Consider the following 27,082-nt stretch of genomic DNA (forward strand, 5'->3'; position numbering starts at 1 on the left):
GCTCATGTCAGACCTGCCCGTGGGCATTCATGTGCAACGCGTCCCCGGCGTCGGGAGGCGTGGCCGAAAGCTGGGCGGGCGGATAGTACTGCAACGAGGCGCAATTGAGGTACTGTGCGTAGATTAGAATCAGAATCGGAACCACTGTCCGGATACACATCGAAAGTGCGTTAAAAATAGGACGAACGCGTCGCCATTTCAAATTGTTTCCATACACAGAGACAAAAATTATTGGCTTATTAAATAGATTATATAAAAAATAAAAATTAAATGAATTAAAAATGTAGAATCCTAATATTATAAAGTTTTTTTAAGAGTTTTAGAAACCTCATTCAAGTCATATTCGGTTGTTTAGCTTCTCCAACAATCCAGGTTTCAATTTTCAAACCCCAAAAAAATACTCTGTTAATTAATATGAATATAAAATTTACAAAATATTGTAAAATCTAACTAACTACGTTTGGTTAACAGTGTAAAACTCACCCCGACGCGTCCATTGTCGTAGTCGCGACTCGCTTGAATGGTCAATTTCGCCTTGGCGTGCATGGTGTCCGTCAGCCCGCTCCTTTGATGTGTGTGCGTCGAGGGAACGGCGCTCGAGGGTCCCAGCATCATGGAGCCGTTGGCCTTGCCCAGGCTACCGCTGCCCGTTCCATGGCCCAGGCCCATGCCCATGCCCATGCTGCGGCCCATGCCCATCGACATGGACATGCCGGAACCGCTGGATGCGGAACGCGAGTCCTTGCTGCGGAAGCAAAACTCCAGGATGGCCACGAATACGCTGACAAGGAGGCCGCCAATCAGGATGTAGAATATGCCGGCCACATTGCTCAGCGAGAGCTCGTTGTGCGCGGAGGCCTCCTTGTGGATGCTGCACTCGGTTTTGTCGTACCACCATTTCTGGTGCAACTTGATCAGCTCGGCGTTTTCCGTCAGCTTCAGCACGGCCAGATTGATGGGGTCCCTGTTGAATGGAGAAAGGGTTGGAGAGTGGTTGAAGAGTGGCATTGCAGTGGTGGTTCCTTTTGTTAAGTATATGGGTTAGCTTTCATCTGGGTTTGCAGCCCCTTCCTGCCCTACCCCTCCCCAAAAAGGCATCAATTTTCGGCTCCTTTTCTATTCGAGTTTCGGTGCTTCTTGTTCTACACTCACAGAAATTAATATTTTTTGGAGAAATTTACATATTTTTACCTTAAAATTAAATTTAAAAAATAAATAAATACTCATTATACCCAAATAAAATAAAGAAAAATACTTAAAGGTACCTTAATGTTTTTAAAACTATTAAAAAGTGGTTTCAGACATCACAAATATCTATATTAAGTACCCATATTTTCTCATTGTGTACTCACTTGAGCGCCGAACCAAGCGGCGTGGCGATGCCAAATCCCTTTGTATCCAGATTTCGGCCCACTTTCATTGTGTCGCAGGGCTCGCGGGCGTTCACATACTCGTTCTTGGGCGACTCCACCAGCAGGGCGTACTTGCCCTTGGAGGTGCGCACGCGTTTGATACCCTCGTCGTAGGTATTCACGAAGACGCTCTTCCTCGCGTTCATATACTCCCACATCTTGTTGTGGAGTCCGATTTGGGAGCGCTGCGGGCACGGCCCAAAAGTGATGGCAAAAAGGACGAAACGAAACGAAAGGAAAGGAAATATAAAGTAAAGCACGGATATATGCGGCAGATACGCGCTGGCATCCCGAGACAGTCGAATGCCGGCGGATAGGGACAACAGCTCGCCGAGGACATCCATCAGCGTAATGCCGGCATCGGGTTGCTAGTCTCTTACCATCGACTGTACATAAATATATATCCACATATATTTTTTTTTTTTTTTTTTTTTTTTTTTTTTTTTTCAGTTTTTGAAAAGTTTTATTGGTTTCTTTAGTCTTGGCTGCAACAATAACAATTCTACTAGTATCAAATAACAATTAACATGTAGTAGAGATAAAGGAACAATAACAATACAATTTAAATCAGTATACATTCCCCATATATACATATAGAAATATCTGCTCACATGGCGAGGCAGCGGAGCGTAAGTGTGCTTAAAAGCATCTCAAATAAATGTAGCCATAAAAAATAGAATTGCGTCTCATTTCTTTTGCATTTTTGGCCCCGAATGGCAGGGAATTTGATGGGAAATCGAGGGAAATCGGGGGAAATTCGGAGGGCTGGAACAGCCAAAAGGAGGCGGGACGAGCGGCAAATTGCTTTTTATTCCTCGTCTAACACAAATTAATCCTTGGCCCGGCTGGGGCCCTCTCAATTTTGACGTCTCAAAAGGCTCAGCTAGCAAATTCTAATGGTTTTCTGCCTCTCGACTGTTGGCTTTTATTGTCTTTGATTTGGCCATAGTGCGGTTGTCAAATGAGTGTGACATGAGCACCCGAAATTAATTTGGCTGCCAGGCAATCGGGACACATAACTCCCGACAAATTCCGGCCAGCCAGGAATGTGTGCTCTCCAGTGACAAAAATGCTTGAAGCCGGAAATCCTTGCGTTAAATTCGTTTTAATTTAAATTTGATTTGACTTTATGGTAGTTTCTAGTTTGATTTTTTCTGGATTTTAATTTCCCAACTCACCCGAAAGAAGTCCCAGGTAGAGCCGTGCAGCAGGGTGCCATACTGCACCTCCGTTTGCATGGCCAAATCCTCTGGCGAATTGATCGGCGTCACCATTCGCTCCACTGTGAGAAAAGCAGCCAGGTTGGCCGTGTACGAGGAGATCAGTATCAATGTGAAAAAGAACCACGAAGCGGCTGCAATCCGTCCGGACACCGAGCGCGGTGAGATGTCACATCCTTGCTGCATGAAGGCTGCCAGCGAGAACCAGAACGAGTTCCACACACTAAACTCATTCACCGCTGACGAGGAGCCGTTGGATCCCGGATTACCGGCAGCAGACAGAGCGGCCTGCAGTGCGGCAGCTCCGGCTGCCGATTGAGCGCCCGGTGTGGGCGGTCCGGGTGGAGCGGGCACGGCCATAGGAGCACCTCCGATGATGCCAGGCGGCTGCTGATTGGCAAGCTGTTCGTGATGTGCATGCGGATCTGAAAGAACGAGGATGAGCAGAGGGTGAACAGAGGGTCCTATGAGTTGGCCACAAAGCGAAACCGCAGACGGCAAACAGCTTATACACTGTGAAAAATGGGTGCGTATTTCTATAAATAAAAAGGGAGTTTCTCTACAGGCTAATTTTGGATTTGATTTGAGTTTTAAGAGCTTTTTAAACCTTACTTTATTTTGCAACTTAATAAGTTGGATATTAGTTAAGATTATTCTATTTTGTTAATGATTTTTTTATATGCTCAACATCTTTATGCATCCATAGGTCAAGTTTTTATACAAATCAAGCTCTTTATTTCTCCATAAAATACCTAATTTCACCCACTAAAGTCCCATAAATTGTCTCAGTGTTCCTAGAAAAAAGGTTTGGAAGTGAGTTGTCGGTACGTGCCCATGTCGACTGTCCAAGTTTCAATCATTTCGTTTGGCTTGGCTTTTTGCGCCTGCTCTAATTGATATGCAATCAAACCCATAGCCAAGTCTCTGTTCCCCATTTGCTTCAATTGCAAAGCCATTGACTGCCAGTCGGAGATGTGATGTGATGACATTGCTGCTCCTGACCTCCACTTTTCCCCACGGAGAGCTACTGCTGCTCGTGATGCTGATGTGGATGCTGATTCTGACTTTTGCCCTGCACTCTCTGTGCCAGGTTTTATTTTGCACTCTAGCCCCCTCCCGGGCAGTGTCTCCTTTCGCTCTATAACAGCGTCTCTGTTTGTCTATCTCCGTTTTTACACTGTCTGTAAACGCCGCCTGCATACACAATTTTGTTTACTTTCCGCTAAAATTACATTAAGGATGTTTTGCAGGATGTCAATAGATTGTTATGAACAGCCACTCCACAGCGCTCTTACGCGCTCTTGCAAACTGCCAGTTCATATGCGACTCCCCGCTCTGATTGTCATCAGAATTCCGACAATAACAACAGAAGAGCACAGCAGCGATGGAAAATTGAATTGAAATAATTCAATTTCCATGAAATCAAATGAAATCGAATGCAAAACAAGTCAAAAGTTGTAGCAGATGCATACAATTACGAGATTTTCGGGGAATTTCCGATTCAGCCTTTATTTTTCAGCTAACGCAGGGGTTTAAAGGGGACTACAGTGAAAACAATAACTGGGAACTTTGTCATTTAAAATTTAATGTTTATTCATTTTAATGAAGTTTTTTTATTGATTAAAATAATCTTAATAATTTGCAGTGGTTCACATTATTTTTACTTTATGTTTAGTGGTGATTAAAAATCGGTTAGTATTTAAATGTTTACTACATTTAATATACAAAATTATTTTTTTTAATTATGTTCTTTATAGTAATATATTTTAAATTATATATCGAATTTCATTCCGAAACTGTTAGTGCAATATAATTTAAACAAATTTGTGCGTGGTTGTAATTCCGCCGTTTGAAGACTAATATATATTTTTGAAGAGTTCCAAATTTAAGAACTTTCACAGGAAAATTTTTGGTATTAAAAGAGCTTGATAAGTATTCCAATTATTAAATTTTTTTAAAATAAAATTTCCTCTTCTTTTACAGTGATTATAGCCGACTTTCCGACATTAAAACACCAACGTTCCTATTTCATTATGGACTCCATCAGAAGCGTTTAATTTAATACATTATTTAAATATATACAATATTTAAACTGCCAGCCAGGACCTCGTGGTTGGGGGTTATGGTTGGCTCTAGGCAATAACAGTTGAGTGGGGTAAACAGGTACGCGCACTTACCTGGCGATTGTGATTGCTGCGGCGGCTGTTGCACGAGCCGCCATTCATGTGGTGAGAAGCGCGACACAAAGAACAGCACAATGCTCACGCCGATGTAGCTGAAGATGACGCTCACCTGTTGGCGGGCGACAGAGAGGTGAGAGAGGTGGTTAAGTAAGTAAACATGAGACGGTCGTGACAGGGAACAAAGATGCTGCCTGGCACCTGTGCCACGCCACCACCAGCAGCAGCAGCCACTGTGAATTTCCCGCCTGATGCTGCTTTTTTTTCATTAATTTTTTCTTAACTAATTGAAACGGAAGCGGCCGGGGCTTCCTAGAAAATAACGAAACATTAACCTAATGGAGCGAGGGCGCGGAGGGGCGAAGGGCAAGACAATGGCACCCAAGGACATCGACAGGAGCAGCTGTGCCGTCGTCTGGCACCGTTGCCTCTGTTTCTGTTGCACAGGAAAAAAATTATAAATTATAATAAGCTAAATGAAGATTCAATTAATTTCGCATTAACATGTTTTTTATCATCACAAAACTAATTTTTAGTTAATTTTCAGCAAATTAACATAATTGTTGCTTATAATTTTAAGCTGTTTATAGTTTTTATTTGAGCGAGTAGAAAGCTGGCTTGGGCACACTTTTAGTAAAAGCTGGGTTAGAATTTTTATTAGGGGATCATTTTAACTCTTCAAGCTGAACAAGAAAATATATATTTAAATGAAAGCAAGATGCAGACATTTCCCCGAGTGTGAGATTGCCTGGGTGTATGTGAGGCTCCGAAGCTGTCAGCACCTGAATGGCTGCCATGAAACGCGTCTTTGTGCTCGCCGGCGTATCTAAAGGCAAGGAAAGGTGTGTCCTTGTCGCCACTGCTTTCATATGCCTGAATGGCTTCGCCACACACACGCTCGCTGGCTCCTAAGTAGGATTGTCCTGCTTTGTTGCTGCTTTTCAGCTTGTGTTCAGCGAGTATGTGTGTGTGTGGGTGCAGCTAAAATGCTTCATTTAATTTATGATAAATTTTTTTGTAAAAGACTTTTTTATTAGCTTGTTAACTTTGCGCCTTGGCTTTTGCCATCGCCCTTTGCCTCGTCCACAACCCCTTGGAGGAGGAGGCCTTGACAGCCTGGGAAGAACTCGCTCGCCCGACCCCTGGAAACTAATTTGCATTTGTAATTTTTTAGCTCATGTCAAATTACGCATTAGCTTTCACTTTGGCGCGCTGTTCGCCGACTTTTATTAGCATTTAATTTCGCGTTTGTCGCGCTGTCGTCAACACTCTTTGACTTTCGAGATTCGGATTTGAGTCCTGTGCCCCTTTTTTTTTATGAATTTTTTATTGTGCGTAAATTTAACAGCCAGTGTCGTCATAATTTTGCGCATTTACAGCGCATTTGCCCGGCCCTCTGCCAGTGTCTGTTTTGGGACCCATCTAATTTGTTTAATTGTCTACCCGGGTACCCCCACTGCCAGTAACTATATATATCAGGGGGAAAGGAGTGTGGGTTACCCGAGTGCAACATAAACATCAACTAAACGCTCATACAAATTTGATGGGTTGCCATTATTTAAACAAGCCTCGAGCGCCAAACTTCGGACGCTGAGACTAGCGTAAAATTTAAAACTTGACGGCCACGTAATTTGGGGGAGGCTGCTGCCGCCGCCGTTTTCCAGGAAAACACCCACTCCCGCCACTAGGCACTCCACTGCTGTTTATGCGAGTAATGTGAAAAAAGGCAAACAGTGGCAAAAGCACAAAAACTTTGTCGTTTACTCTATTAAACTTTGGGAGCTTACGTGGTGCCAAGTTGAAGCCGAAACCAGAAGAAATAAATATACAAGTCGAAACTTTGCCGCAAACTTTTGCCCGAGAAGCGGGTAAAAAAAAATAGAGAGGAGCCAGAGCCGCCGCCCAGAAATATAATAAAAATGGAGCGAACAAAAAATAGCATTGGCGAGCGGCGTAGAAACAGAAATGAAGAAATTGTTTAAAAACTTTACTCATTTGTATGCAGCGCAATTTTAGCAACATTTTGACTCGTTACCAAAGTGAAAATAAACACATTGCGCCCACTGTGTGTGTTTCAAGTCGCAGTCCGAGACAGTTTGTGACGGGAAATAATTAGAAATTTGGAGGCGATGCCAAGTGCCGGCTGGCAATATCAAAAGTCCCGGCTGCGACTTGATTAAAATGTGTTTGGCATTGGGTCCTGGCAAATATCCTAGGATCTCGCTGCATCGCTTCGCTGAGCGCCAATGAAGCAAAGTGCAGGCAGGCAGGTGGCCAAAGGTAAAGGGGAATCCCCGAGAAGCCCGGGGTCCTGGCCTTATCCTGTTCCCCCGCTCAATATACACACACACACATACGCACCCAAATTTCCTGTGATAAAGGATTCATGAAGCTGAACACGCCGGGCGTCTGCTTCACTGGCTTCTTAATCATGATGGAGATGCCCAGCGACATGAACGGCTTGCTGAAGTCGATGACACGTTCGCGTTCGGCGGTAATCGTCATGGCGGCAATCGCAATATCCGCTTCCTGCAAGCGAAGGAGTTTCGGGTTCAGTAGGGTTCAGGGATAGGAGGGGAAAGGACACTCACCTTGCGCACCAGCTCCCCCACCATGCCATCCCAGCCGCCGTGGGCTGTTGACTTCTCGGAGCCGTAATTGCCATCCTTGACCAAGCGCAGTTCATCTGCAATAGGGACAGAGGGAGAAATAGTTTAAGAATCTTAGTAGTATATAAGAAAAAATTATAGAGTAATTAAAGATGGAACTATTTTTAAAGGGAATTATTATTATAATTAATATTCTAATTTACAAATTCAATGAAAGCTTATATAATATTTCTCCAAGTACTCCAAATCGGTGACTTTTCCGCCCGATTAACCAGCACTTGGGGGCATCACGCATTCACTCACAGTTAATGCCCAGCTCCTTGGCCACCAGGTCGGCCAGGTCCTTGCAGTATCCCTCGAAACGTTCGTTGCCCAGCAGCTTCTCCCCGTGCGTTGCCTTCTTCAGCATAATGTAGGGTTCCTCCAGCACAGTGGTCACTACATACGTCCGGTTCTTCTCGAACTCCACGTGCGGACGCAGACGAACATACTTGGCATTTAGGGGCTGCAGTCCAGCGTCGTCATTCCACTCGGCCACCTTGACCTGCGAGGTCGAAGGAGAAAAGTAGAGGATGAATCCCCCAAAAGATTACAAATTACTAAGGCGGTCTGGGCAGGCCATAAATAATGCAGCCATCGACACCTTGCTCCCAAGAGGAGAGCGAGCCAAATCGATATTTGCCTAAGTCTGCATTATTTGCTATCCGGACAGGAAGTTGGATTAGCCTACTTTAAAAATAGGATTACTTAAATTTGGCTTGTTAAAATAAATTATAATGGACTCTAGGACTAAGTAAGTCGTAGAAATTCTGGCTTTTATTTCTAGAGTAACATTTTAATATATTTATAATATGGTTTATTTTACGGTAGAAAATCTAATTAATTGTTTGTTTATTTTCCTCAACCTTGAGCTGTTTCATTTATACAAAAGTTTATCTTTAGCCAGAAACTACCTGAAAACTGCTTCAAAAAGTGCCAAAAACTTTCATTGTGCTTTAACTTTTTCCCGACTGGCTTAATGCTGTCCGGACCATTACCCAAAACACTAACAGAGCTGAGAACTGGGAACGAGAGCTGGGATATCTGGGTACAGGGAGCTGGGGGAACTGGAAAACAGGGATCCTGGAAAACACATACCATGGCGCTGTTTACTGTCATCTCGACGACGTGCAGCGTGTAATTGACGCGTCTGCCGTCATCGTTGAATTTGATGTCCCCGGTTAGGCCCTCGATTTCCACCTGCGGAGGGGAGGAGAGCAGATACCAAGCAGAGGGTTACAGAGGCTACACAGATACGGATCCGGAGTGGGTGATAAAACAGGAACTTTCTGTGTGTAGGTGTGTGTGGGCGGAGTGTGCTTAATTGCTTTGTCAGTTTGCCCGGCTGGCTGGCTGCCTGCCTGGCTGGCAGGTGTATCGATGTCACCCAGCAATGTTGCTACACTGTGTCCACCTCATCATCATCGCGATACACGCGCGGAACATGAGTGCTCTCGGCGCTCTCTAAACTCACCTTTCTCAAATAACGCGATATTTTATCGCCATGCTCCCAGGCATTCACCCAACCCTTGGCCGTGTTACAGTCCAGTGCCCGCGATGAACCGCCGGAATCGTTGCCAGCATAGCCACCGCCACCGCCACCACTACCACCTGCTCCATTTGAGCCACCACCGGTGTAGTTATAGCCATCCATGGAGGTCGAGGCGGCGGCCTGGGCCACCATCAGCGTCTGGCTGCGACGCTGGACATTGTTCCGGAACTGGTCGGGCTTCTTGCGCAGGATTTTGTTAAAGGCCTCCACCAGAACGAAGACCGCGTCGTACATGAGCGCAGCCTGGGCCTAAAAAAATAGGGGTTTCAATAAAACTTTAAGCTGCTTTTGTACATTTAATTTAAGCTTAAATATTTATTATTTTTATTTTTATTTATTATTTTGCTTACAACTTTCTGAATTCTTTTTCTATTCTACTAAAGTTTAGCCTGTCTATAAATCATAGCCAAGAGGATATACGAAGCCAAATCTGGATCAATAAACCCCCCATGGACTCGCCCCTGGTGAGGTGGTTACTTGCTGGCATTTAATGAGTGCATTACACGCTGTTATTCACAATTTTGCCAGCCATTGCCCTCCGGGGGCAGGGATTTTTCGTCCCTTATTCAGGTGTTGGCGGGCCGAAGAGGGGGTTTACCCCTAAGCTAGCTCTGAACCCCGCCGGGATTCAAACCCGGGAACGTGTCGCGCATTAACCCGCACAAAAGAGTGGCGAAACTTTGATTTAATATTTAACCGCCGGCTGAACGAGTCCTTAAACTGGCCTACTGCCGCCAGTTGTTGGGCAAACACGAAATGAGCGAAACGGAATGCCACACAAAGACTTTAATGTGAATTTCCCCTCAACCAACCCACACACACGCAAGTCAAATAAACAAACAAGCGTTGGTAAAGAGAGCAGCAACGGTTCAGGATCTAGACCGGAACGGACCGAATAGAACGGACAACGGTCCAAGGACCAAGGACACTGGACATTGGTCTAAACAGAACCGAACCGGAGAGAGACTGGACTGGCCCTGCAGCTGAATTCAACTAACGTTTAAGCGCCACAAAGTGAAATCTTTGTCAACAAGGATAATGCCAAGGAAATACAAATATAAACAGCCAGCAAGCGCAAACTAAACCAAACTTGATGCTGTCGCAGGGTTGCTTTTGAAAGCACTTGAAAAAATAGTTACGGAATTATTTAAGATGTACTTAAAATGTATTTACAATTTGAGTAACTTTATATAGTTATAAAAGAGCCAAGAAGTTTATTTCTAAACTCATAGCTTTATCAAAATGAAAGTTCTTTTTGTTTTGGATAATTTAAATGAATATATAATAGAGCTGATAATAATATAAAGGATTAAATACGAGTAAATATATAAAATCTTTTTCACAGACTTATTTATTTTTAAGTAAGCAACCTTAGAGAATTAACTTGAATTTTTTCTGGTTAGTGTACACGTCTGAGTCCCTGCCCTATGGACAAGGACAACGGAGAAGCAGCAGCAGCAGCACCGGCAGCAAGGACACATGTGCCTTTGACTGCAAGTTGTGGGATGGCTATCTGTCTCTCCTGCCCTCGCCTGCTCGCTAAAAGAGAAATCTGAAATCCGTCGCAGGAATACTATAGTACACTAGATCTACGGATGCGAATACTAGAGTGGAAGTGGAATAAGAGCACGAGTATTTGACTACACGCAACACAAACACACGGGCACAAGCACAAACACTAGTGCAAACACAGGGCTGAGCAGCGACAAAGCGCCGCAAACTATGCTACAGAATGTGCTGTGCCCAGAGTCCCTTGTCTCGTGTCCTGTCTCTCCCTCCGGTCAACATTAAATCCCCGCAAATATTTAACTGCCAAACGAGTGGCCCAAGACCAGTGCCCCTACAAGCGATGGTATATGGCCTCGTTTTGGGGGCCAAACCCAGCGTTACTACTCACCGAAATCGATTCACGGCCAGCGCCCACACTCATCTGCGGGTCCAGCCGCTTCCAGCTGTCGTAGAACTCGCGCACCAGCCGCCGGTTCGTGTCCACGATGCGAAAGCCCGTGATGTTAATGGCACCAAATTCGATTATCTCGCTCTCCCAGCGATCGTCCATGACCTGAAACGGCGGACAATGGAATTGAAATTGGTTGGACATTTGTATTGGGCAAGGACAGTGGTGAAAGATGTGGGTTAACCGGCCAGGAATAAAGAAAGAAAGAAAGACATTTAAACAAAATACTGTCTAAATATTTTTAACAAATAATAAGAAAATATTTGTAGATTATATTAAATAAATGTAGAGAGAATAAATTATATAAATGATTATAATATAATCAATATTCCTGTATATTTTCAAGAGTTTACACCACTGTCCTCTCTATGGAATTCAAATAGTGTCAGCTTTGGTTCACGACTTCGTGTGGGAATGGTTGGTTTCGGTTACGGTCTGGTTTAGGCCATGATTGAGGGGCATGATGGAGAGCGACACTTACCAGACCACTCAGCAAATAGTGATAGGTGCGGCGGCCCAGGCGCAGGTCGCGCACATGCTGGATGAGTATTTGCTTGGCCATCTCCGTGGGGCAGTCCAGGACGATGTGCTTGCTCTCGAAACGGCCGATCTGCTCCAAAGTGTGCAGGAACTCGATGGCCATGCTCACGTTCGAGATGCGCTTGACCAGCTCCACTTGGAAGGACTCGTTGCCGGGCTTCAGGCCCTGGTATATTTGCTGTAGGCGCAGCAGACCTGCGGGGAGGATGCAAGGAGTGTGATCCTGTTAATTAACTGAGTTTACACACACACACACATTCCGGCGAAGAAGAAGGGGTTGGTATCCCCCATGCATATGGACATGCATTAGCAGGGCCACACAAATTACAGCCATCAACAGTTTTGCGAGTCGTTAGCCACTGAAAAGGAATAAGCCCCGGGCCCTTCGGCCCCCCCTCCCCCGATCCCAATCCCTTATCAACAAGACGAGCATTTGCAGTAGCGTACAGGAAGCCCGGGGGAAAGGGTAGTATTTTGAGTGGAAGGTCAAGCGGGGAGCGAGCTAAGGGGTTGCGCCACATCCACCCGACCAAAAATCGAATTCATGCCAAAATCTGCTTATGCACAGAGCTCGGCGGAAGGGAATCGAAATATATTTCGGAAATACGAGTTCTATAATCGCCTTATTTGATTGAAAACGCTGCTAATCAGCTGATGCAATCAGCAGAGTTTATCTAGATTTTCCAGGGAATTTTCCCAACACTTTGACGAGAGACTCAGTACTGTGTCCTGAGGTAATTTCTATGAGCTTTTCAAATGTATAAAGCACGCCCACACTGTTTTTGGCCAAAAATATGAATGAAAGCCGAATGGAAAGCCTAAAAAATATGTCTATGGCAAATATGGTTTCTGTTTATTATAAAATTTTAAATATAGAAAAAGACTTTAAGGCACTTGCAGGGATATTGAATATTGAATTGAAAGCCTTCCATTTAAGCTTTCGTAGATTGAAGAGCCTTACATTTTCCAAAGGATTTTAAAAGCTCCTAATTTAATTCCTTGGATTACACTTAAATTTCTATGCACCTTTAACATTAAACTTTTATATTTATAATATTTTCCAGTTGAAATTTTAAATCCCTAAGAACCTGCCTTTAGAATTTTTCAGTTTTCTTTGTCGCCTGCGCCTTGACATTTGCTTTGTCTGAAAATAGGCCATATACTGCCCCCTATAACCACCCATTTCCCCGCACAAACAAAAGCCAAAGGAGCAAAATCAGTTTCAATTTGAAATTTACCGAAAACGGATACAAGGATGCGTACATGCCACTGCGTATCTAGCAGATACTCCCGGGTGGGTGGTGTTGGGACCCTAGTATTTAGGCCAACTGCCGCATGTGTTGGCCAAGGCGAGCCAGTGTCCCGAGGCAAGGCCAAGTTTTGGACCACTTGGCAGGGCCATCGTTATCCTCTCGGAGCGAGTATGGAATTGTCATGGGCCTGCTGCGCTCCGAGAATTCTCTGCCGGCGCAATTTGCATTTGTGCTTATTGAGTTATGGCTGCAACTAACTGCTTTCATTCGCACTTAAACCGAGCTCTGCGTCCCTGGCTTTCTCGGCCTGTCTTTCACGTTTTTTTTTCTCTCTCAGATCCTTCCTCCCGGAGGACTCGCCTCAACTTTACGAGTCAAAACTCAACGATTCAATGGGCCCGGGACAGGGGAATACGTACAAACAGACAGCCCGGGAGACGGACGGACAGATGATTTGTATTACAGCTACGCAGCAAACAAAGAAAGGCGAAGGAAAAATGAAGGAGCTGTGAAAAGCCGGCACTGAGAGAAAAGTCCTGAGAAGCAGGTTTAAGTTTCAGAGAAAGAATATACATTTTCTATTGTCAAAATATAATTTTTTTAAGGAAAATCAAAGCAATATTGTCTTGACTTTTAACTTACAATATATAAAGATCATTGCTTTGTTTTTTTATTGATTTTTCTCTAGGTGCTGGGGATAACCAAAGGAAAAGCCAGCAAGGATGGCTGGAAAAATCTCAACTGGCTCTCGGTGGATGTCGCATGAGACATGGCGGTGCAACTTCAATGCGCCTTCAATTTATGTTTGCGGATAAAATGGGATTTGCTTTTTGCTTCTGGCTTCTGCTGGATTTTGATTTAGACATTGTTGTTGCTATACCACTTCCATAGCCATTGCCACGCCCCCAAGCTACGCACGGGCGTAGCAGCGTACTCAATACATTTCCAATTTGTTGTTGCTTTGATTTGCACTATGTGGGGGACTAGGTACTATACGATATATAGATAGATGTCTTGCAGGGTATTGGGGGGTATATGGGAATGGGGTTGTGTTCTTGTATACTCCTGATACCTTTAGTTTTCATATTCCTAAAGTTAAATATATTAATTCCCCTTGTTTCTGTTTAATTTAATATTATTTATCTACAAAACTAGGTCTTATTTTGTCTGTTTGAATTTGAATTCAGTGAATTTTCTTTGCTTAATATTGTATAAATACAAGCAAATGATTGAAGCTTCAATTAAATAAATAATAAATAATAAAATCCTCCCCTGACTTTTCGTCCTTTCACACTAAAATATTGATTAAAGCTCTTTCTTTGAATTGAGCCAAAGTCAAACACTTTGAAGTCTCAGTAATCCCCCAGCTGTGTGAATTAGAATCTTGATTTTTTTGGGGTATCAATTGTCCCAAATAATACAAAGACGTCTTTTCGCAGGACTCTATGTCAGTGTGTGTGCGGACGAGTGAGCGGCCATTTTTTGTGCGCTCTGCTCGTTGTGCAATAAATTTTCTGCCTTGCCTTTTATACAATTTCATTTGCTGGCACTTCCTCTGTATTCCCCTCTCTATTTCAGCTTCCATTCGCTTGGCTTGTGTTTGGATTTGATTTTTGGTTTTTTTTTTTTCGATTTGCGATTTGCCGCACGGATTTGGGGTGTGTGTGCGAGTGTGCGTGTGTGAATCGGAAAATCGAAAGTGTAATTGAAGAGCATGCTGTTGCGGCCGAGGATTTTGTTTTATTTCATTTTTGATATCAAAACATTTTTGCGGCTCACCCCACATGAACCCGCGGCCCCCGCCGCCCCCTTTGCCGACTTTATGGCTTGAAATTGGCAGAATCCGAGGGGGATTCTCCTCTCTCTGCGTGGGTTTTCAGCATTTCCGCTGATTTTTATTGTTTCATTTCGAGCTGCGGCCGGGGCTCTTTCATTTTCGTTTATGTAACGAATTTAATTCACAATTATATTTATTTTTTCCTTTGCCTTGTTCTCTTTTCCCCACAGAAAATTCAATTTGTTTCGAGCTGGAAACTTGAAATAGCAAAGCGAATTGGAATTGAATGGTATAAGATTGCAGTCACTCAATCTGGCCTCTATTTAGACATTTCTCCGGTTCCTCTGGCTAAATGCAAATGTATGTCACAGCCACGCCCATAAAACACGGCATTGACACCCTTAGATTAAGCCCACAACTTTCACTTTAGATGCGAAAAGTAAACAAGACAATTTGTTATGTTAAACAAAAGTTAGTTTTGCGGAAATGAAGTTTTCCTGCCTTCGGTAGCGACACCAGATCGCAAACACCAACACCAACATATGCATAAATAGATGCAAAGATACATAGATACCAGAGCACTGAGAGAAATTTAAAGTAGAAGCGAATGATAAATCAAATTTAAAAGGTTTGAAAACTACTATTGGAATCAAATATTTCTTAAAGGCAAACCAATATTTTTTAAGGTAGATTTGATTCTTTTGAAACTAGAATTTTCTCTCAATGCTTTTGGCTAAAGGGATACGGATACGGGTTGTGGACACAACACATCAGGCATCAGGCACATGGCCAGCCAGTAAGACATTTCCTAACATATTTTATGGAGAAAGTTGACGTGGCCGAGCGTTGTTTGAATAGCTGATAAACAAATGTAATTATTATGAAGAAACTTTCTCTCTCTGCGAGAAATCCAAATCCCAGGGAAATGGGAGATTCCTGTTCTGTTGCCTCGACGGGTTTTCATTTCCCGATTCGAATGCAAATCCAAAAATATTCCATAATTTATGCTGCCAGCCAGTCGTGGGCTCGTCTTGACTTACTGGCCGTGTAATTAGGATACAGAAGAGTCGTCTTCGAGGGCCACGCCCCAATTTGGCAGCTTGTTATGGTTTTTAGCCTGCTCGTCCTGTTTGCTGCCTGTTGTGCTATCAAAAACTTTGCCGCTTTAATTACTTACAAACTGCGTCGACGTCCTCGCTCGGTTACTGCCAACTCGGAAAATTATGCTGACAAGCTCAAAGGCTTTGCGCATATGTTTTCAATGGCCTCGAAAGGGGGGGAGGGGGCCAAAGGACGAGGCGACGGGCATTAAAAGTATCAAATAACATGAAAGTGAAAGCGCAGTAAACCCCATAATGGTTAAATTAATGGCAGCCAGCCGGAACATCATCGGGAGCGGTGGCAGTGAGGCAGTGTGGGCCAAGGACTCGGGTCGGTGTCTTAACGCAATTTGCGCTGCCATTTGACGCAGTTTATGCAAATTCTTCTGTGATTTAAATTATGTAACACTCGCTCGCTCCCATCTATGGCGGCAAACAATCAGCGCTCGCTTATTATTCATGATGCTCACTCTATCCCAGATTCGTTTCAGATTTTTATGCCCACACAAAGCACTCATATCGATACATATTTGATTGTCTCGATTTAGGATGGGTTTCGGGTCGATTCTCCGTGTTTTTGGGGGCCAAAGACAATCAAGTCTTTCATCTATAAACAAAACCATTTGCATAATTCTGCAGTTAGGGAACTCGGGTCGCATTGATTAGCAGACGGTGGGGTTTTGTCTTTAAATGATAGAGTCTTTAATAAACGATTCTCTCGGTGTATATACATATGGAGACTGTTGGCATTTTCGGTCACTCGAGTGAACTGCTGACGTATTCATTGCAGCATGAGCAAGCAGATTTTCACACGTCCTTAAAGGACCTCACGCATCTCACGTAGCCGCAGCTGCCGCTGTATCTGCGTATCTGTCTCCTCGTATCTGTGTCTCCCCGCCTGGAATGTTTATTCCTTTTTTCTCACCCTGGCCCCCGTAATAAATTTCATTTCACGGCAAGTCAATGTGCTGTTAACACGGCAATGGGCAGGGCCTCTTTTTCTTCTTTATTCTTCAGATTTCTTCTTCATTTTCGGCAGCTGCCAGGAGGACGCACATGGTCCCCACATACATATATATAAATATATATATGTCTGTATATACGTGTGTATGTGAAAATACATGTAAGTAAGACATTTACTTTCATTGCAGACTGTTGATTGTAGACCTTTTCAGGCAAAAAAATATCGATGGCAACCTGGAAACACCTTGGGGTTATGGTAAAAGGGTTTACTATTTAGGAAAATCATCTAGGATTACACTGAGCCCACGGATATGAGGATACATATAGGTTTAACATTTACAGCAAAATAGGTATTTAATTGAACAAAAATGTATATGCTTTTGTAGCCTTTGTAATAAGCATTTATCATGGAAAATATTATTTTAAAAATTTATTCTGTGCTAGTATATGAAAAAATCATTGATAAGGCTCAAAATATAATATATTTTTTGAGTATACATTTTAAGCTAGCTGTAAATTGTCCAACTTGGCATCGCCACCTGTCACTTTTGCATGTACATGTCATTTTTTCCCGTGTCTCGTACGTGCAAATACTTTGGAATTCATTGGCATTGCTTGTCTGAGGGAAATTTGCTTATACGGCTCATTTGACATGGCCTGGCATCGGAAAGGGAGTGGTAGTGGGAGTTGCTCTCTCCAGAGGCAATGACTGGAAGCGGGACAGCTGCTCAGAGCAGTTAGCATGTCAAGCTGCTGGCCCCCATGTGAAGAAGTGTAAATGAAGTTATTTCAACTCGGTTTGAGTCTCTTTTGTAAGGTGCCTTTGTGGTTCACATTATGTGTAGACAAGGGGAGTATATCACCATAATTATTTAATAATTATTTCATGAGGGTGGAATCCGAGGGTAACCCATTTGAAGAAGACATCCTTTTAAAAGTCAAAGCTAAGACTTAAGTACTTCTATCTTCGATAAATCCTTGAAGTCTAACTGGAGAAGCTAAAACTGTCGAGATTCTATCTATCAATAAGGTGTGGTAAATCCTTGCCCTTTAAGGTTTTACTACCAAAAGCCCATATATGTAGTATTGGTAATTCCCAAAAAACTTTTGCTGCAAATCTTAAGCTTGGATTTTCCTTTGATGACCTGTGGATGGCCCCGCCTGGAGTTTTCTCTTGTCTGGAAAATCCAATAGCCGCCGGCGGCACAAGTGTTTTTTAGTGAACAATCTCGCACACTCGCTGAACACACACTGACACACACACCACATACTCGTAGTAGAGTGTATAAATATAATATAATGTAGCATTGCCGGGGGGCTGGCACGTAGCGGAATTCTCGTTCTCGGCCAAATACAATAATTTCACGGCTAAAGGGAAAATGTGTGTAAGCCAATTTCTTGGCCAAGTCGTAAATAGAAGCGGGAATAAACTTATAAGCCGCTGGCCCACTCCGCATGAATTAGATTCCCAGGATCTGGCAGGATCTGGTAGAAGGAGGAGCCCATAACGAAATATTGTTTGCTGTTTTTGTTATTTCTGTTGTGATTGTTCTACACGCCACTCGAAAAATCGTATCTGAAGCCGGCCATTGCCCATAAATAGTTCTTTTTTTTTCTCCTTTTTTTTCAGGGTTCTCTGTGTTTTTTTTCTGTTTCGTTTTCTTGGCCAAAATGTTTTTCCTATTTCTTTGTAATAAACTCGTTGGCGCGTCGAATAAACAAAAGAGGAAGCCATTCCACGACAAAACAGTTGCCGAATCGGAGTCCTAGTCCGAGTCCCTGCCAAAAACAAAGGCCGTTAACTGGCAAAGGCAAAAGGCGAAGGCGTGGGCGCTACGTGCCAGAAGTTGGCTTGTAAACATGGCCATAAACCAAGCCCGGGCGAAAGTGGGCTTGGGAGAAAAATGAAAAACTGCCAGGCAATTTTGAAAAAAACAAATTCACTGGCCATATCTATTAATTGGCAATATCTGGCAATGACTCTCGCCATATTTGGCAAATCAAAATTGATTTGCGTGTGGCCATTAAGCTGCTAACAAGAGGCCACAGACTTATTTGCTTTTCCTCCAATTGATTGAGTGCCTGATGGCTTAAAACACAACCCCTCGGCCACGGAGGTATACATATCTTATATGAGGAGAGGGATTAAACACAATCACAGACGAGAGGGGTTTATAAACCCAACCTGCCTCGCCCTGATTGAGTGCTGTTGGCCACCGCAAGAAGATTTTCACGTGGCATTCATTAATAATAATAATGCCTGGGCCAGACACTAGTCTTGGTGCTTCCATCCATCTGTCTGTCTGCCTGTCTGTCTGTCTATCAATCCCTCCGTCATTCCCTCCATTTATCCTTCAGTCCGTTTGGTGGCCACATAAACCAATTGTCCCACTGCCAATGGCATAAAATGTCAGCGCGCAAAGAGGGGAAAAGCGTAGAAAACTCACTGCAGACGGCTGTGTCATTAAACTTTATTTATGCAGTGCGGGGTAAATGGAAAATGCTTGCAGAAACTTATAACAAAGCAAATTTACGCTGCAGTGAACGGGGGCTTACACGTACACTCTGGGAAAATTGTGGGGTTTTGGAGAAGTTTCTTTATAATTTTATTGGATTTTAAAATTTATAAAATTATTTAATGAGTTGAAAAAAATATGGAAAGAATTGAGAGAATAGAGACTTTTTCCAATAAGCCCAAAATCCTTCAATTCTGTACCCTTTTTCCCCAGTGTACACAATTTATTGAGATGCTTTCACAATAGTTTGCATAGATGAGGTTGCTAGAAGCAAAAGCGAAGCGGAAAAATGCTTATTGACTCTGCTCCTTTCGATTCCGCATCCTCGTATCCTCTCTCCCTCACAGGATCTCCTAGGTCCTAGGCTAAGCCCAGGCCACGTCCATATATTAGTATGCATGCTGGTCGTACTCACCATCGTGGGAATCGTAGAGATAAATTATTTTGCGCCAGCCATAAAATTGTATTGTATCAATGATGGCCTGATGATAATCCGGGCGCATGCTGAGGGCAAAGTCGAGGAAGCCAGACGATGGCGTAAGCACCTAAATCGCGAAAATTATGGAAAGCAGCCGGCATGGAGGAGAAAGAGAGCAAGGACATGGCGAGTTAGTAAACATGAATCATTATTGAGTGCTCATTGTTGTTGGGCCCTGTTTTGGGGCTCGTTTCGGGCATTCGCCTGGCTGATTTATAGGCGGCCCGGGCTAAACGAGGCCAAAAGTGTGTTATAAATTTTTAAAGCGCACGCACACGGCGGCCGGGGCAGGACATCATTAGAAACAAGTGGCCTACGGTCTATGGTCCCAGCTCACTAGTATTTATAATGATTTGTACCTGGGCGGCTCATAAATATTCGCCACACTCGACCGGCAGCTGTGTGGGTGTGCCATGTTTTTTTCTTTTGCTTTTTGTTGGGTGGGCTGTTGGGGGTTGTGGGCTTTTCAAGGTTAGCAATTTATTTTGAGAGCCAACAGTGCGTATGATTAATATTCCATATTTAAATAGGCAAACGACCTTGGCACTCAGTCTCGCTTTAATATTTATTAATGTCTTAATGCGCTCACCTTTTCGGGGAACCAGGGCGTCACGAAGGGCATCTGGAAGGTGTTCGAGTAGGAGTGCAGGGTATCAAAGGAGTCGGGTGAAACGGCACCCAGCATTGAGTATACGCCACGTGAGAACTGATTGCAAACTGTAGAAATAGAAGAGAAATGTGGGAAAAGTTTAATTAAAGTATTTCTATAGCTAAAATGTTTATTTAATTTTTGTCATTAATTGAATGGTTTGAAAAGGAAGTTTCTCTCAATTAAAATATAAAATATCTATAAACAATTTTCTTCTGCCTTGAAATCAATCAATTCAAGTGAAAAGAAAACCAAATATAATGGAAGACTGACAAAAAATGCAAATAATTAATAGTTTGTCCTGCGTAACAAGAATTTCTGTAGTGTTTTTTTGCATTTTAATGGAGGCCAAGTGCATCTCTGCATAAATTGAGTCTGGGAATGAATGATTACCAAAACAAGAACCTAGATAATTATCACCCATAAACCAGGGAATATTTTAATAAATATTCGAACAAGTATACTCACTCAATCGGGACAGCTTGAAGGCATCCGCCGTATTGATCACATCCACATAGGCCTGCAGCTCGAACCGTCGGGAGGAGACGTTCAGGTTGTGGTTGAGCATCGCATACTTAAAGGCCGACTGCACCTCGTCGGTTCCCTGCTCGAAGATGGCACCTGTTCCGGATGTGGTTCAAGTTTCAGGTCGATACGGGTATTCAGGTTCGGGTCCAGGCGATATGCAAAGATGTGTAAAATTGTTATTAGTGTGCTTTTGAGTCGGGGAAAAGTTTCGTTTCTTGTTTCTCGCTTTTTTGGGAAGCTGCTGCTGCTGCTGCTCTTTCATCGAAATTGTCAATTAAGTTCAAAGCAAAGGCACTTTAAACTTTGTAATTGCTTTTGCGCTCGAATTTTATTTGTGTTGTTGCTCTTGTAATTTTTTCTTCTCTTTATTTTCTTGCCTTTTTTTTTGGGAACTTTGTATTTGTTGCTATTGCTCTTCTTGTTGTTGTTGTGGTGGGCAATTCGAGCCAATTTTTAAGTGGCGTTTGCTGCAAGCTAATAAGCGTGGCGTTTCAGTTTTCAAAGTGGCCAACGAAAAATTTAGGAATAAAAAAAAAGAAACTGACTCGTGGCAACTTCATTTGTCCGAAGCTTTGGAAATTGTGTGAATTTTCTTTCTTCTTTTTATTTTTAAGACCTCAAGAAGCCACATGGCAAGAGCTGTTGAGGCAAATGTTTACAGAGAAAAGTGAAAATTATGGAAAGGGAAAAGGGTTTTGTTGAAGCCTCTTCTAAGCTTTATAGACTTTTCTAAGAAGAGAACTCAAAAGAAAATTAAAAAAGGATATATTTAAGACAACATTTTCTCTGTTACTTTTCATTTATTAAAATTTATTATTAAATATGGAATTTAAAGCACTTATCTAAATATAGTTTTCATTCTTAATACAAGATTTAGACTCTGGAAAGTTCAATATTATTTCAAGAAATAATTTTTTCTTAAATGCTTGCTTTCTCAGTGCTGGAAAAATGGAGGAAAATAGTGAAAATTGAGGGAAATTCGGGGGCGTTTTAGCCTCTTTGCAGCTGGGGCTTGCGCAGCTGAGCGGTTATAAAATAATACTAAGTGCCAGGACAAAGGCGGCAAGGGAAAAATGGAGCAAGGAGCAGCAGCTCGAGTTCCTGTCAGATGCATTGGGCTTACGGTTACGGTTACTCACCTAATGGGATTTTCTCGGTTAATGATGGCTGTGCGCTGACTCCACCCCCTGCTCCTCCGCCGCCATCGCTGCTCCATGTTAGCCATAATAAAAAGCTTGGCCAAAGGCAGCTCAACTTTAAGCCAAAGCGCATTTTGCAGCCCGTTGATATTGCTGCTGCTGCCGCCGCTGTAGCTGCCTTGTTGTTATTGTTATATCCGTGCTATTCCTGCGGAACAGAACTCCCCTTGTTGCCGCTGCTAATTCCGCTATTCCACTTATTTCGTGAACTGTCTGTAGTTGTTGCTTGTCGTCGCTGGCATTGCGAGCATTTTGCTGCACTTAGCGCAGCATTTGCATAATTTGTCCTGCCTGCATATATTTTCGGGTTGAAAGTACAAGATGAAATAATGCTAAATATATATCTGTCTGTATATTTTCGGGAGATTTCGTGTTCGGGGTCATCATGCAAATGGCGTCCGTGTAAGTAGCTTTAATTTTCGGCTTTGTGCGTTTAATTAAACGTTTCCTGCTTATTGGGGCAAATTAGTGAGTGTATATATCTGTTTTTTTTTTTAAGCCCGCCCTTTCAGGCCACCCCCTAAAGGAGCCTTTGGGCCCGGCACGCTTTGGCCTGCACGTGGCTCTGGCACCTGGCTAACTGGAAGATGCACTGGGAGAAAGTATAACACAGGTTGATTGAGTTTAATAGTTAAAAGGAAGAATCTTGATTGAAATCAAACCTTAAAGACGGTTCCTATAAAATGAGCTCTAACTGTGATTATTATTTTAAGCCAAGAAACGTCTATCCATAACTGAATTTACCTCAAAATATAAATCATAAACGTGTCTTTCCGTTATTAAAAATCTCATATTGCCTCAACAAAGACCCATTTTCGTTAGCAAAGGAAATACCAAATTGATGACAAATTTTGGGGCCATATTTTTTGTTGCTCTGTAGCAACAGGTAAGCAGGTAACACGGGCAAAAGATAACTGGCAACTGGCACCTGGCACAATGGCGGCCGACTTGGCAACTGTCGCGTTCCATTCACTTTCCGCTGAGACTCGCATTTGTGTGGGCGCGAGGATGAGTGCGGGCCAGGATGCGAGGATGCGAGGATGCGAGGATGTGTGTGTGTGTGTGTGTGCCCAGTGAACTGTATGCAAATATGTACACCTGGTCTATATGCAGGTGTGCGGCGAGCTCTGGTGTGGGTGTGGGTGAGGGTGTGACTGCCTTGCCGTGGTGTTGTTTTTGCGCGTTGTCAGTGTGTCACTGTGCCAGCAGCTTGTGCCGTTATTGTTGTTCCTGCATGCATGCGTGTGTGTGTTTTGCCCCGCCCCCTTATCCACCTTTAACTCCCGCCCGCTTCCCCCTTGGCAGTCGCATATCCCCCCCAGTCGTTATCCTTTCGGTTCGCTGACTGTTTTTGTGCTGATTTTGCGCTTATTTTAAATGTCTTTTGTGCTGCTCCTCCCTTTGCAGCTGCTTTATTTTTGTTTACGTTTTTGTTTTATGTCTTTTTATTGTTAATTATTTAAAATTGCACAGCTCAGGCTGACTGAGTGACTCGGCTTGCAAACACACACACACACAAGCACATTCCTTTTGGCCGTTTTTGTACCGTTTTTCCTGTTGTTCTTCTGCCATTTTCCCTACCAACTCGCTCGCTTATTGGAATTTTATTTTTGGGATCGCCGTTTTATTTCGGCTGGAATTTCGACGTTTTACGTTTGCATTCCCCGTGGGCTTTAAGAATGGTTTAATTTTTGAAATTGTTTTTAAATCGGCTTATTTGAGGTATGCCGAGTTACGGGTTCTCGATAATTCCCGTACATTTTTGCGGTTGGTTCTTGGTTCCAGGAAATCGATATTAATATTTCCCGTAGATAAATATTCATAGCTTTGGACACAGGCTGCTTGCTGGCTTGATTTTTGTGTGGAAATTCGATATCTGCTTACTTTTCCTTTGATTTTGTAAACATTTACCTTGTTGTATGTTTTTCCAGATTGCAAGAGAAATAAAGAGATTGGGAAAAACATATTTACATGCCAAAAATATGCAGTTCTGAAAATATTTGAATACAAAAAAATGTCTAGAAGTTTGATGATTTGAATTTGAATTTTTAATAAAACGTAACTAAATTTTAAACTTTTTTATTTAGTTTTAGACATTGCTTTCACTGGAAAATTCTAAACTAAAAAGTTACTGGACATTACCCAAGCAAAATAACAATTCTTCCAACCATTGACCTACTCTAAGCATCTAAATCTAAGGGTAATGGCAGCTGTAAATCCATCCCCCGAGTTCTGAAGTCCCTCCTTTGAAGTTTGTTTTGCTGCTTAACCACTCTTTAATCATATCAGTTACAGTAACTAATCCCCGGGGCGGCACAGCCCAGAGAGAGAGAGAGAGAGAACCCTTTCCTGGCGACTGGGTCCGGCCCATTCATTCATTAGGCAAACATTGACCGAGGCAATCTACATAAAACCACTTGAGTGAAAAGTTGCAGTCTGCTCCATAAAAACCAGAGCCCAGGACACCGAGCACAGTTCGAGTCCGAAGGAGAGCCTGGAGAGCCCAGGGAACGGGCTTACTCATCATCAGGATCGGCATCGGCGCGAACGGGATTATTTAGCGCATTTAGAAAATAGGTTAACAGACGCTTAATATTCATATAGCCGTGGCCCAGGGGCTGCTGCTGCCGCTGCTGCTGGTTGGCACTTGGAGGAGCACTCGGAACTTTATTCGTTATAATGACGATGGCGAAACTAACGCCCAAGTCCAGGCCGGGGCCAGCTTCCATTAAACGAATGATCCCACTTAATTAAATTTAAATTAGGAGCCTAAAGTTGAACGTCACGGACGTTTAAGTGGCTTGAGAGACTTGGCTTATTTACAGTGGGCCGTGGCCGAAACAAAAACCCTGGCTGGTGGCACAGGCCGCTTCAGATAAGTGAAACGAATGAATGGGCATTGCTGCATCGCTGTCCTCCGGAAGCACTTCCGTTAATTAAATAATTATTTTGTAGCCACTCGCTGATTACTTTTTGCTCCACTCTCGCCGCCTCCATTCATTCGCAACTTAACACGCTGCTAAAGATACTCGGAGTCCGGATCCGGGAGTGACCTTTGCCAGTTGGCCAGTAATTCACCAGCCAGCTGCTGGCTGATAGGCATCGCTGCAAGGTCCCAACAAAATTTGCCTCTCAAAAGAACAATGTTTTCTCATTTTTTTCATCTCCCTTGTCGACGGGCACGTGCGACCCTGACGGAAAGAACAAAAAGCTATGCCAGGTATTTAGCGAATCCGGCGAGATAAAAATGTAACAGGAAAATTATTAGGCCGCAGATAAAATCCATAATATAAGGCAGCTCATTTGCATTTCAATGAGGTGATTAGTATGCCAATGTCATGCCGGGCAGGCATAGCACAAGGCACATCAAAAATGTAACAAGAATGTATACTGTATAGGCAGGTATATTTTGTCAATAATTGGAAGGTGCTTCAGGTGGCTGAAAATTAATTTTTGACTTTCAAGTGAATTTATTGCATATGAGATATAGATTAATATTTATGTATAGATTTATTCTTTTAATAAAATATCCCTACCTACCTCAATTTATTTTTATTATTAAGTTTCCAAGGAGACCTATATATTTCTTAAGTAAATGTAGCTAAATACCCAAATATATATTTCTTTATCAAAGATATTTTACGGAAATTTTAATATTATACACTTCAATATTTATTATATTCTTGTGAATTATAAACTTTATTTAAACTTGATATAAATTTATCTGAGCCTACAAATGGTTTTTAGTGCTCTAAAATAAATTGAAATAATATTTGTTTTTATTTCCATAAAATCCCCAATCTTATTTGAACACAACACACCTTTTCCATCAATTTCCAAGTCATTCCAGTATTTGTTTTGATTCGATTTCAATAAATATACCCTGTCCATTCCTCACATTAATTAGCTCAAGTCTCAACGAGATTTGAAGAGCGCGTGGCAATCAAAGACAAGTGCCCCGATAATTGATAATTTATTTTTCTGGCTCCGGAATCTGAATCCGACCATTTCCCATGCCAACCGGAGCACCAAAGTCACAAGTAATGAGCACAAATTCCGCTGTTTTTATTAATGCTCGTCAATACCCGACAGTCGGGGCCACTCAGGGAGTCACTAAGTCATTCCCTCAGTCAGTCACTCAGTCAGTCGGCCAATGAACTGTGTATGGGGTCTCGGGGTCTCGACAAATTTGGCAACTTACAAAAAAACGGGCCAAGCATTTGTCGCTGTTCATTTGTGGCTTACAGTTGCTGGCACTCCTCGAGATTTTCCTTCAATATATTTTCTTTTTTTCTTTTCCTTTTGCGGCTTGTAAGAGTAGGCGGTTGTTGCTTTTGTTGTTGTTGGTCACACACAGCACACTTAAATGGCGGCTTTTTCTTGCTTAACTTTTCTTTTTGCCTTGAGAAATATTTTGGGGAATTGGCTCTTAAGCGACTTTTACATTTGCATAAGCTGGCACACAATTTTAAAACTGATTGCCGCTACTTTATTATCACTTAATGCGCGGGTTTCTCTTTTTCTTTTTTTCTTTTTTATTTATCTTTATTTTTCTTGTTGTTTGCGGTTTCTTGTAACACTCGGTTTTGAACACGATTCGCCAAGGAGTTCGTTAAAGTCCTCTTTGCCGATTTTCCGAATTCCGTGGACCGCTAGAGAGCCAGCATCCTTTGCCGTCCGCCGTAATCGTCCTGTTTGACGCGCGCACGACTGAGTACTGAGGGCGATACCCGGCAGCGGCTCCAGCATCCTTCAAAAGCGACAAAGCTACAAAAGTCCCACGCTCTCGGGAAAGGTCGGGAAACTCGGAAAACTCGGAGGCTGTGCTCTTTGTACTAAAAAGGGCGGCTTCGGCCTCGGAGAGAGCGAGCGCACACGCACTTGTCTGCAAAGCGCGAAGAGGAGAGAGAGAGAGCCCACGGGCAGACGCGTGTTTCTGGCAGTGTTACTGACCTAGTAACCGTTATCCTTTTTTTCGTTGTTGTTCAAGTTTACTCCTTGCCAGGACAGCAGCAACAATAACAACATAGAACAACTTGTCGTCGGCTGCCCTTTTTATGGCCAACTCGTGAGTGCAGCACAAAATCTGCAATTGTGTTGCCATTCGCAT

At 42.9% G+C, this 27,082-nt stretch overlaps 1 protein-coding gene across 1 annotated transcript; it reads right to left on the reverse strand.

Annotated features, from left to right (window-relative positions):
- LOC108078615 (Glutamate receptor IB) lies at positions 1–26,669 on the reverse strand. Its single transcript, XM_017172538.3, has 17 exons — positions 26,174–26,669; positions 21,913–22,263; positions 20,714–20,866; positions 20,186–20,313; positions 19,534–19,663; positions 11,451–11,704; positions 10,910–11,074; positions 8,935–9,261; positions 8,559–8,660; positions 7,725–7,965; positions 7,404–7,498; positions 7,174–7,341; positions 4,810–4,924; positions 2,591–3,057; positions 1,353–1,597; positions 484–964; positions 1–112 (listed from the first exon to the last, which is right to left on the reverse strand). Exons 2-17 carry the CDS (start codon positions 22,043–22,045, stop codon positions 8–10), a joined length of 3,309 nt encoding a protein of 1,102 aa, XP_017028027.1. The 5' UTR covers positions 22,046–22,263; positions 26,174–26,669; the 3' UTR covers positions 1–7.
- Positions 26,670–27,082: the final 413 nt, after the last annotated feature.

Source organism: Drosophila kikkawai, chromosome 3L, assembly GCF_030179895.1.
Source record: "Drosophila kikkawai strain 14028-0561.14 chromosome 3L, DkikHiC1v2, whole genome shotgun sequence".
NCBI lineage: Eukaryota > Metazoa > Arthropoda > Insecta > Diptera > Drosophilidae > Drosophila > Drosophila kikkawai.

Excerpts from the sequence above, each read along its gene's own strand:
- LOC108078615 (XM_017172538.3), bottom strand. The coding sequence starts at position 22,045 with ATGCGCTTTGGCTTAAAGTTGAGCTGCCTTTGGCCAAGCTTTTTATTA. Across the intron at positions 9,262-10,909 it reads CTGGCCGTGAATCGATTTCG|GCCCAGGCTGCGCTCATGTA; the intron begins GTGAGTAGTAAC and ends CTATTTTTTTAG. Across the intron at positions 7,499-7,724 it reads CAAGGAGCTGGGCATTAACT|ATGAACTGCGCTTGGTCAAG; the intron begins GTGAGTGAATGC and ends TCCCTATTGCAG.